General features: G+C 41.0%; 1 protein-coding gene across 5 annotated transcripts in view; it reads right to left on the bottom strand.

Annotated features, from left to right (window-relative positions):
• Positions 1–12,126, bottom strand: part of ptprub (protein tyrosine phosphatase receptor type Ub) — a 177,018-nt gene that overhangs the window by 57,717 nt on the left and 107,175 nt on the right. For all 5 annotated transcript variants that reach the window (XM_086037770.1, XM_086037767.1, XM_086037771.1 and 2 more), the window contains exons 6-7: positions 10,856–11,030; positions 7,594–7,887 (exon numbers count right to left, since the gene is read on the bottom strand). In XM_086037770.1, coding sequence (XP_085893896.1) covers positions 7,594–7,887; positions 10,856–11,030 — 469 coding nt within the window. The remainder of the gene's footprint in view (positions 1–7,593; positions 7,888–10,855; positions 11,031–12,126) is intronic.

Here is a 12,126-nt window from a genome sequence, read left to right on the forward strand (position 1 = left end):
CTTTCACAGTAGCTTGACTGGATTTGTCTTTGCCTTGTCATGTATATGTATATTTTCCACCCAAATTAAATTTCACACCATTTCAGTTGTCAATTTCTGATTGGAATGTGTTTTGTAATGAAACCAGATTGCTTTCCCCTTTCAAATATCAGTGGCCGAAACGCACTGTAAAAATACCTGGATAAATGTAGGATTTTCTGACAGGATAAGAGGATTTCTAAAAATAGCATTCTGCAAGAAAAAAAAATTTATTTGGAGTTTTCTTGAAAAAAAAAAATAAATAAATTTTTCAAATAGGAGGTTTTATATGGTTCGACTATCGATATGGAATACTGAGTTGATTTTGAGGGCTCAGCCACATACGTTACTAAGCTTGATTTGCTTAAAGGGTATTGGAAGGTGCCGTTAAAACCACGTTCCTCTGAAAATGGTGTTTATGTCATTCGAGAGCATTTTCAAAACTATTCTCCAATCCAGTTTGAGAAATGTCCTCTCAAATGCACTCAGGTTGGCCGACTGGGATTTGTGATTATTGATTTCACTACAGATGTGCTTACCCTGTTACTATCAAAGTACAGGCCAGAATCCACAAACACACTGTGAGCTTTGTTGTTTTCTGGGTTCGAATTGGGGGGTTGCAAACATCTGCACACGTACTGAATCAGTGTTTTCCAGTGCCACTCTGGGAGTCCTTTGGATGTTCCCCTTCGAAAAAGCGGCCATAGCACCAACACAACAGTCAGTAGTTGCTCGTTTGCATCTCCCCCTTCAGCACAGCTAGAACTCATGTCACTCGTGCTAATTAAATGGACAGTGCATAGCCTAATGTTTCTCTCAAAAGAAGCCACAGTCTCGTTTTGGACTACTTAGTAGTCCAGTGGTTTGATACCGCCTCCCCCTTCCCCCAAAAAACAACATTTTTACAAACTATTCAAGGACGCTCACTTCTGCAAGACATTTTTATTGCTGGGTCATCTTCTATTTTTGTAATTAACCAAGTTCATTCTGGCCATAGCTGTGTTAATGTTGTCAAACTTAAAGAATGACAACTCTCTTTTTCATGAATACTCAACGATACACAGAGGCTCTTGTAGAGGAACGCACAGAAACCCCAGTGTTCAGGAGGGCATCCCAACTGAGGACTGAAGCCAAGGCCAAGTACATCCTCACTATCAATGGGGGCATTCATCAGTTATTAACACAGTCAACGCCTTTTTTGTCAAGCAACATAATGCGATGTGCTGCTTTTTAATAATAAGGCATGATGAGGAATGGGCAGGGAGGCGGGGTCTGACAGCAGTGTGATGCGTGGGGTTTTGCGTGAGATCAGAAGGGGGTTATTAAGCTTAGTCTTCAATTTTTTTTACTGACTAGTGCATGGAACTTTAATAAGATGGCAGGTGCATCACTAAGCATCACTAAGCAGGGACTGCAGAAAGCTGTTGATTAATTTAATTTGAAAGATGCTCTGTAGCACACTACATGCAAATATTACATCCTTTCATGCCCTTATATACATCATTCTTTTTTTACATTGCTGTGCCACTTCATCATCTCTTCACTTGCTATTTTGTGCATGTTCAAGCACTACTACAAGACAGAAAAACATTGTATACTATTCCCAACTTCATTTGCATTTATTACTGCCTGTGGTAGCAATTATATTGAAGTAAAATGCTGTGACACTTCCAATCTACACAGTGGGCCACTGCAGTCACTGGCCTTCTATTTTCATTTGCTTTCAAACATCTCATACAAGATAGAAAAATGAGCCAAACATTGACTCCAACCTCATACAGACTAATGTGGTGAAAAGCATTCACAAACAACAGCATGCATACAGAAGTAGTAGTGTTCCATTGTTGAGAATGGCTGGAAAGTATTTCAGAGGTATAATTGATAGTCTACACAGTCCGGGTCAAATAAAGAGTGGCCTTTAAATGCCGGGTTGATAAAAGCGGCGGCAAACAGGCCACAGTGTGCTCATTGTGGCTTTTCTCAAAGTGGACATCGTGCCAAGACTTGCCGCGTCTTATTTGTTGGTGTGCCACGGGCAGCCATTCACTGACTCCCTGCAGCCGCCCGAACAAGGACGAAAGCCCAGAGCACCATGTTGATCCTTAGAGATCGGACGTGAAATTGGAAGTGACAGGTTCTGCTTTGTTGTCTCTCCTAAAACTGTGACACGGGACAGTACATCGCAGCCAAGAAGGTGATTTGGACTGACTGCGTCAGATGAGAAAAAAACAAACAAATGGGGACGTCCATGCCTTGTGTTTCACTCTGTATACATGAATTCAAAACAGTCCAATAGCAGTCCAAAAGAGTTAGGTCCAGAAGTATTTGGGCAAAGATGTTTAATGGAGCCATCATCTGTGTATGCTCTACAATGATGAATTTAACATGAAACAAGATGACAATTCACTGAAGTGCCGACTCAGTTTTAATTTAACAGGTGCCAAGGAAAATCTTTCAACAAATTGTGAGTTTAGCCCTTGGATATGTTTTGCCAGGTCTTCACTGCAACCGCCTTCATTTGCTGCTTGTTTATGAATCTTACTGCCTTCACTTTCGTCTTCAGTAATGGAAAACATGATATTGGGTTGAGATCAGGTCACTTATTTGTCAATTCTTTGCTTTTTGTAAATGACTTTTGCAGTATGCTTACAGCCATTAGCCGTTCTCGCTGTAAGCAATATCTGATCAACTGGTAGCATTCATCTGAATGTGCGTAGAGATTACAGTTACATTATAGTTTACCGCTAAATTGTGCTAACATTTCAAATGCTTAGTGTTACTGTAAATCGCAAGAAAAGTATATTTATTTTCTTATGTCAAAAATACAAAATTAGCTGATTGTATATAAAAAGTTCTTACTGCTTCATCTCTAAATGTTATGTGTCAGCACTGCAATCATCTCATCAATAAATTTCAGGGTGCCGGTTCCATTAGCAGCGCATGCCCTACGTTTCCATGTCTTCACTGTTTTTGACACATTGTATCACAAGCATTGGATATGAGCACTTTACGTCTTTCTCCATACTTTTCTCTTACTATCATATTCGGAAAGGAAAGGGAGGAAGCAAGTTTCTACCATTCGTCTCATAAGTATAAAGTCTGTAATGTATGTCCTTCAAATCTTGCGAGAGCATAACTCAATGTACTGTGATTGATTCTTCTCCCTTAGGATCAGCCCATGCACTGGCAATTTTCCTAATTTTAGTTCGGCTTCAGTGTTGGCTCCCTCTGTACAGACCAAGGGCTACAAGAGCGGGGCATGGGCGGTTTCAGTGACCCAGAAGCAGGTGGAGGCCCATTACCGCGCAGTACTTTGGGGACCACCTGGAGTACAAATGCTTACCTATCCTCCGTGATTTACTGGAGGCGATTCAGGCTGTGCTCATGCAATGTGCTGATAATTAAAGAAACGGCTCATCAAGCACACCTGGATGGCAGGTAGAGACCATGTTCACATTTACGGAGATTAGTTTTACAGTACCCGCCCGAGGAAGTGTATTGGTATGATGGGGCCAGCTATTCAACCTGATTGGAAGGGAGGGGAAGACTCTGCATGGCTGTGGCAGATTAGTCACAGTGGCAAGGCATGGCTACTGGAGCTGCAAAAAGGTGCTTTCGTCCAAATAGTGCCCAAAAATCCCTTATGCTCACCAGATAATTACCAGCTCACCACAACAGCCTCACCATCAATTTTCTCATGCTTAAACTTAATCAGGCCAACAGCAAGGGGGTGATGAGAATTGGGAGATCGTATGTGGGGGTCAGCAGGGGTAGTGTAGACCAGATGGTTGAGACGGTGGAGCTCTGAGGAGATGGTGATTACAGTCTGCAGGAAGGTCAAGAAGGTGAATTGTACCAGGTGGAGAAGTTTTGCATTGTTACAGCTCACTGTAACATCATTGAGTGTAGCACACAGGGATGAAACTGTGAATGCCGATTAATCCGAGACATTTGGCTATGCACACAGAAACAAGGGTCCTGGGACCAACTCTGAAAAAGCAGCAGTTTAAACATGAAAAGAATTTGATGTTTCCATGCTGTTGAACAGTGTTCAGGGGAAACAACGTATTACGGTGCACCGAATATTTGTCTCAATCGCAAATGTGTATGTTAACTCCTTGACTGGAGCTCAAGCGTTATTTTTCTTTTTTTCCAATACAGTGTTTCAAATGCAGGGTTATTATTTCTGATTTCCTAGCGCCTATTGAGCAGCTATGCTCAAGTCTGATGAACTCTGCTGCATCATTTTTTTTCCTAATTTTCCATGCTTTTCATATCCCTTTCTTTAACCTTTAATGGAAGGTTCAACATATTAATTCCCAGTACAACAGCCGGGGAAGAAGAAAAAAATCAGGACAAATTTGTTTGATTTCACCTATTCTTGTCTGGTGTGCATCCAAGTTCCCTTTTTATCAGTGTGCAGCAAACCCCATAATATTACTTATCCCACATGGTTGAACAAACCACTGCCACAGTCATTGAAATGTAAATGCTCATTAAAAGACTTTAATGACTTTCACAAACACTGACACCAGCAACTATGAAGCCTTTATTGCTTCACCTTCCTCACATTCACTGTGCACATTAAATGTCACAAAGAGAAAATAACCTCACCCACACACATTGGCTTACTCTCCTCCTCTTTCGTATCCCACACAGTTTTTGCTGCTATTAACTTCCTTGCTGCTATTGTTATTAACTGTGTTTCATGTTTTGAACGCTCGATATGTGGATGGGTTGAGAAGGGGCTGCGAGTTCAATCATGGTTCCTGATGAATGGGGTTGTTTTTGGCTGTGGGGACAGGAGGGTGGCTTTAATATGTCATTGGGGAGGGGGCCTGGTCTGCTCCGCTGGAGCACAGTAGAGAGATTTGTGAGGGATGGTGTGTGGCAGGAAGAGACTGTTGGGCACAGAAAGAGTGATGACCATGAATGGCATGACGACTGCCTTTGGGCAACTCTAAGCTCTTCATTTAATGTGTGCCTGCGACATACAGATACAGGCAGCTGTACTGTCTTCATCTGTGTGTGTACGTTGACGTTAGCATGGCACGCTATGCTAGCTTGAAGCATGGCGGTGGCCCGCTGCTCATCCCCCCAGGTGTTTTGTCTACAGTGACAGATGACAAAGGGAGGACAGATGTTGGCAGGCACAGCAAAATGTTCCATTTGAAGTAAACCCAACTGGCGACAACCCAATTAATTTTGCAATATAATAAAACATATTCTGAATATGTGCAATCTTGGCAGCACACTAAGTTAGTGGTTAATACAGTATGTCTGCCTCACAGTCAAGAGGTCCTAGGTTTAAATCTTGATTCAGAATATACGATTTGGTACATATCCAACAGCAATATATGTGATACTTTGGCAATCTTCATTACAGAGAACAGCTGCTCACACAAATACGTGCTACCAAAGACACAGGGCTCATCTCAAGACCCTTAATTGCAATGTTCCAAGCTCCTCATTGCTCAAAACATAAGCAAACCCGGAAATTGTTCACACTAAAAATTGTTCACACTAAAAATAAAAAGAATGAATCTGAGACAGACCACAACAAAGTGGAAAAGCCTGCTGTGGTCTGACAGGTCCACATTTCAAATTGCTTTTGGAAATTTTGGACCTCGTGTCCTTATGGCCAAAGAGGAAAATGACCATCTGGCCTGTTATGAGCGCAAAGTTCAAAAGCCAGAATCTATGATGGTATGGGGGTGTGTTGGTGCCCATGGCATGAGTACCTTGCACATCTATGAAGGCACCATTATTGCTGATAGGTATGTACAGTATCTGGAGCAACATATGCTGCCATCCAAGTAACGTCTTTTTCAGGGTTGTCCCTGTTTATTTAAGCCATTGCCAAGTCACTTTCAGTGCCAGTGTTACAGCAGCATGGCTTTGCAGTAAAAGAGTGTGAGTACTGGACAAATTGTCTCCTATGGCTTCTTTGCCATTCAAGTGCCACTACTCAAACACCATACTTCCTCATCTTAATTGAGTAAAATCCCATGATCAATTGTATGAAAGTCTCTTTTAAAGTTAATGAAAATTCCCACAGCATATTTTTAGTTTTCAAAACATCCTGTTATCTCCTCAACTCCGTTCATGCCATGGAGGCTGATCTGTTTGATCTAAAACCATACTGACCCTCCATGAATAAATTATGTTTTCCACTGAAATTGTTCAGTCTCTCAACAGAGTTTTTCCAATATCTTTGAAAATTGTGATAACAAGGAGATTTGGTCTGGAATTGGTGAAGAGATGTTTGTCTCCAGCTTTATATAGAGGAATAACTTTCGCAACTTTCATTCTGTCCCAGGAATGTTCCTGATTTAAAAGACAAGCTACATACATGAGTTACATAATTAGTACAACATATTCAATTACTCCAGTTACAATGCAATGATAGTTCTTTTAATGTTGCAAGTGTGTAAAAGTGTGTACCGGGATTGATTCCTGACCGTCACATGCCTGCTCGTCTTTTTTTTTTTTTTGTTCACTTAAAAAAAGTAAAAATCTTTTTTTACTTAAAAAAAAAAAGCAATGTCCTTTAATACATAGCAAAGGGGCCTGCGTTAAACTGGCTAATGTAACCAGCCAGCTCTTATCTTTTAAATAAGCGTCAAATCGATATAAGTGTGCTGCCAAGAGGAAGTCTCCTATTCTGCGCTTTCAGCTCCGGAGTTATGAGAACGCCAGTGATAGCAAATGTAGCCTTTCTAAGAAGATAAGTGTGTCACAGTGAATGAGTCCCAACTTGTCAATCATGTCCATTCTGATTGAATTTTACCCGATGGTCACAATACAGCACTTTAATTTTAGATATCAGCGGGGAGCTTCTGTTGAGCTGTTGATCTTGGCTTTGATCATTAAGAATCAGTCAATATCGGAATTAATCATCTGCCATGAAATAACGCAGATCCTGCAAAGTAGCAAAATATAGTACCGTAGTTAATTTTAAGCGAGGCATATTTTGTGCAAATATAGCCTTTTCTTTCCAAACCTAATCCTGAGTTGGCAGATGCAGTTTGAGTTGTGGGCAATTGTGGTGCAGTCTACAGCACAAAGTGGGCAGGTGGTGAGATTAAGACCTCTCAAGCAGCTCTGATTCATCTCTGGCCTTTCTGAAATTTTGTTGTGTGCTAGCATGATCTCACAAAGTTGAGTCATGACTCGGTTTCTTGAGCTACGCTGTCACGGCATCAATAATAAAATCCATAACTAATATTTAAGTTAATGAGTTATTATACAGGACATACTGTATGGTTACTTACACAATATACAACATTACATAGAATACAACTCAATTGTTGTTTGACACTCCTGCCACATTAAAGTGTAAGTGGGCTTGGAAGTCAATAACACATGCATGAAGTGTCTCTGATGGATGGTGGTTTGAGCACAAACTATATCAGCCGTAGCAGCGGTTGGAAACAACCGCAACCTCGTATTTGTATTCAGATGTAAAAGTGAACTGATTTGCTGTAGAAATGTGTCATTGTCACAAACACCTGTAAATTCATTCAGAGATAACAGAGGCAGGACTTTAAATTGTAAGATACGATATAAACTCACCTGCACACTTGGTCCTGCTGATTAGCGGAGGTCCAGGAGGGCCTGTGCCTCCTTCTCCCGGCCGAGTCAACAGCACACTGATGTGGTATTCCGTGTCCGGATCCAGGTGCCACAGCTTGTAGGTTACCATGTTGACTCCATGCACCTCAGACCACGGAGACAGGCTGGCACGATACTCAATCTCTTTCCTAATAATGGGCCCATCTCCAAGGATAGAATTCGTGTTGAGCTGGATGATTAGGTAAGTGGAGCCAGCACGCAGCAGCTGAGGTGGCGCGATAGGGGAAGGTGGTACTGTCAGGGAACAAGGCAGGGAAAGGGGTTATATTAGTAACGGCATTTGACTCAGTAAAGTACAGTTTGGCTAATTGAAATCATCAGTTGCATAAAAACAGAGTCCTCACTAAGCAAAAGCCCACTGAGAATTAAATGGGTCCTGAGAGACTGAAGGATGTGAGCAGGTCAGACAGCATTCAAATAGCAGATTAGTCACACCGATTAACAGGGCCTTTAGAAACGTGCATACATTAAGCAGAACGGAACGTGAAAAAACAGGTGTGAACACAATGAAACAACCTTTGCCACAGAAAAATTAGTCGCCCTTCATCCGTTTCACGATGAAAGAAGAGACTCTCCTTACTGTCGGTTGAGATTGCCAACTGGGGATTAATTTCAAACCCAACGGTCAGTTACTTGCACATCTAAGCCGCTGAACAATTACATGGGCAACAGTGTAAGGAAAGGAAGGGAGCGCAAAAGAAATGAGGACAAAGCGCAAGAAAAGATCACAGTGAGATGTGTGGCCGTGACTAATCTGTCATTCCAGCAGAGGCGCCCCTGTCTTTTGAGGGCCCTCTCTTAACAGGATTTATACATCGGTAGTGCACCCCACTTCTACTCTTATGCTTTCCTTTAAAGCTGCCTTTGCCTACAGCTCCTCGATCATCTTTGAGGCGTCAATAACTGAACCAAAATGAAAGACCAAATTTCATCCACGGACAGCGGCATTTGACTAAGGGGAAAATGGTGTGGCACAAATCTCTTTGATGGCTACATCCAGAAAAATAAACACACTTTCTATTGCTATTGTATCTCATCTTTTACTCTTACCAACAACGCTGTTATAAAATCACACAGACAAAAAATATCAGTTTTGAGTCATTCTAAAATGCTAAAATTCATTTAAACGTCATCTAGCAGACACGCAGGAATGTAGATTAACAGAATATCTTGAATTGTTTTCCGCTGGTCATATCACACATTTGACCTTGTTGCTAGAACACAATCACATGGCTCCTTTCCAACTGCCTCCTAGGCAAATGAAAATATTGCTGTATGTCAGCCACGCCCACCAATCTGAGGATGATGATGTTGGGCTGCTGGAGTGAGAGCTGACAGGAAGCCACACAGGAAATTACATCAAAAACAGTCACAATTTGATCATTACTTGAACCCAGGTTATGGGTTTGAATCTTTGTTGTGCCTTTCATTTTGGGGTTTGTATGTTCACATGGTACTTGAGTGGCTTTTCTCCAGGTTTCCAGCTTCTTCCCAAATTCCAAGAACATGGGTTACCTTAATTGAGAACTCAAATTTGACTATTAGTGTGAATTTGAAAGGGCATGGTTGTTTGTCTATATTAAGGCACACCAACATTTTTAAAACCAAGAACTACTTCCTGGGTACTGATACATGCAAAGGGCTAACAGTTTGATACAAACCGACACATTAATTTGAATTGTATAATATTTAGGGGTGCTCCGACTGATCGGCTGATTTCAGTGGAAAAGTACAGTAAGTGATCGACTTATGTCGATCTATGCCTTTCATTGCAGATCACAAAAAAACATCCCTATCAGCTCGTACTTTGCAGCCTGCAGCCCTCGAGGGACCAGCCTGTGCACAGTGCAGCGTCCCCCTCCCCCTTTCCTCAACACTGCAGGGGTGGGCGACAAACCAAACAATTATAAGGCTATGTGGAGCTTTTATAAGATTTTTAAGTCTGTAGCTATTCCATGTGATCGGTATCTGACGATTTCACTCATGAATAATCGGTATTCGAATTGGCAGCATAAAACAACGATCAGAATGCCCCCAATATTATTAATAATTAATTCAACCAATACACTGAACATGTTAATGGTTTCTCACAATAATCATCAACAATTAATAACAGGGTGAGATGATGCAGATGAATATCAACATGCAACAATTTATTTAAAAAAAATCTGAAAGTGTTTACATTTCAAATGATCACTTGAACAACATTCCTAGGAAATCACAAAGGCACCATGTTGGCGACCCCTGGTCTTCATATTTCCTTTGATCAATTGGCATTCAACCCAGGTTCTGACCTGAACAGCCGAAGTCGTACAAAATGGAGGGGTGGAAGGATAGAACAGTTACTCTATATTGAAGATAAAATGTGCAGGGGGAGTTCGGGAGGGGAATCAGTGCCATCTGTCGAAGCTAAACTAACCACTGTCCACTGGAAGGGTCCAGCATTTTGATGAAGTTTCATGAAAACGTAAAATCCCTAACTGATCATCATTGCAGACACTATATAGTGTATAATTTGAAATTTGTAACCCTTTGCAAGCTTGCAAACAAACTTTGTGCACATCAAAGAAAGAAAAACTAATCTGCGACATTGTCTCCAAGTCTCCTTTGCTTGGAATCAAAATTGTGGAGCAAAAGGTCAGCAAAGGAGACAAAGAGTGAGAATGTCACATTCTTATTTCCGCTTCTCATTGTCCCTTTGCTGAGGCCTGATATGTTTTGCCAGCAAACCACCTCGCAGTCATGTCATTACTATGCTGTCAAAGTGGTGTCAGGCTGTGGGGTTGGAGTGAGTAATGGGACTGAGGTCACCATCTGTGGTACATGATATGACAGGGCTGCAGGAGACCAAGTCAAGTGAGCAGCTTTATGACAGGAGGCTGAGGAGCTAGCGATGGCAGCCTCTTTGATTCCAGCTCAGACAAACATGTCTGGAAGATTGAATCCTCTGACCAGAGGCTTTCCGTGTGAGTCAAAAGCTGCACACATTAACCATTAAGGTCTTTTAACGTGTGCCCAGCATTTCCAGATTGAAAATCTGGATTTGAAATCCTTAATGAAGTCCTGTGTATCTATTTCATTTGTATCAGTAACATCAAAAAAGGCACGAACATATGCCATCACAACACCCGATTAGAAAAACATGAGAAGGGAAGAAAAAAGTCACATTGTAGACACCAGGACAAAGATGTCAAAGCCTTACCTTTGACAATGAGTTCAGCAAAGTTTGAGACCCCTGATCCCCTAGAGGACTGCGTGATGCAGCGGTAAAGGTCTTGATCCGACCTCTGGACGCCATCTAGCTGGAACGATACCACAAAACGTCGATGACTCAGATGCTTGATCGACGCGCTGGTTAAAATCTCTCCATTGTGTCTCTGGAAAACAAGAAAGGACAATGTCAGAGAAGATGGTATGCATGTTCAACTCTCTGTTTAAGGGTAGACCTGACATAAAGTTCCTATTTGAAATAGGAACATTTTTAAAAAATGTTATGTACAGATGAAACAATAGCCATTGAAATGGGATTGGAAAAATTCATGATAACTCTGTGATATGCGTGCAATGACAGCAGACAGCAAAACAATTGGTGAAAATCACAAATTCAACAAAAGCCCAGTTTTCCACCATTAGTGTTTTGTTTTTAAATACAGTGAAGCCTTCCTCATACAGACAGCACTGTTTTGATCAGGAAAAAAAATTGAAAAGTTTTAATGCATATGCCCATGTCACTTTGTTAAAAGCACATCGTGCTGCTTGCCCACCCAAAACCTATCCAAGAGTCAATTTTGAAAACTCATCATCAACACAATTACAAGAGTTTTATTTTGACTGATTTTGTCTAGATACAGTATGTAACGCATCTTCAATTAACACAGGAGAGGTGTCGTAGACATGCACTTAGCAAGGTAATGCTGAAAAGTCCACCATACAACAACATCCTTGTGATCTAGTCTTTTATTTTTGTTATCAATATGGAAACTTTTTTCTTTGCCTTTTAGTCAAGATTTCTGAATAGATGCACCTGCAAAAAAACAAAAAACATTAGGGAAATGCTGTAATACCGCAAAGAGGCTGTAATTTCTTTTCCTCCGAGGTTTTATTCAAAACGTGTATTTTGAATAAACATTGCACATTTTCTGTGAGTTTAAAATGGGAATGCAACTGAATGCTGCCTGTACTTTTCAAATGCCACTGTCATGGTTGTAGACTACACAAGACTTGCAAAGTCAAACGAGAAGTCCTATGTTAAAATGTAATTTGACTCGTTGAGATGTTTTGATTGATACAGCTTTTGATTTCAGCAAGTTCAACCCGATAATGTTGCAAATTCAACAAATGACTAGTTTCACTTCTTTACAACCTACAGTATAAATTGTCTTGAAACACTGCTGTGCATAATAATTTGGAACAGTGCATTTGAACATAAGCTGTTTCTATTTTTATCTTTTTAATACCGTTATCATTGAGAGG

This window comes from Filicampus tigris, chromosome 8, assembly GCF_054856515.1.
Source record: "Filicampus tigris isolate MCC_2025a chromosome 8, RoL_Ftig_1.0, whole genome shotgun sequence".
Classification (NCBI taxonomy): domain Eukaryota; kingdom Metazoa; phylum Chordata; class Actinopteri; order Syngnathiformes; family Syngnathidae; genus Filicampus; species Filicampus tigris.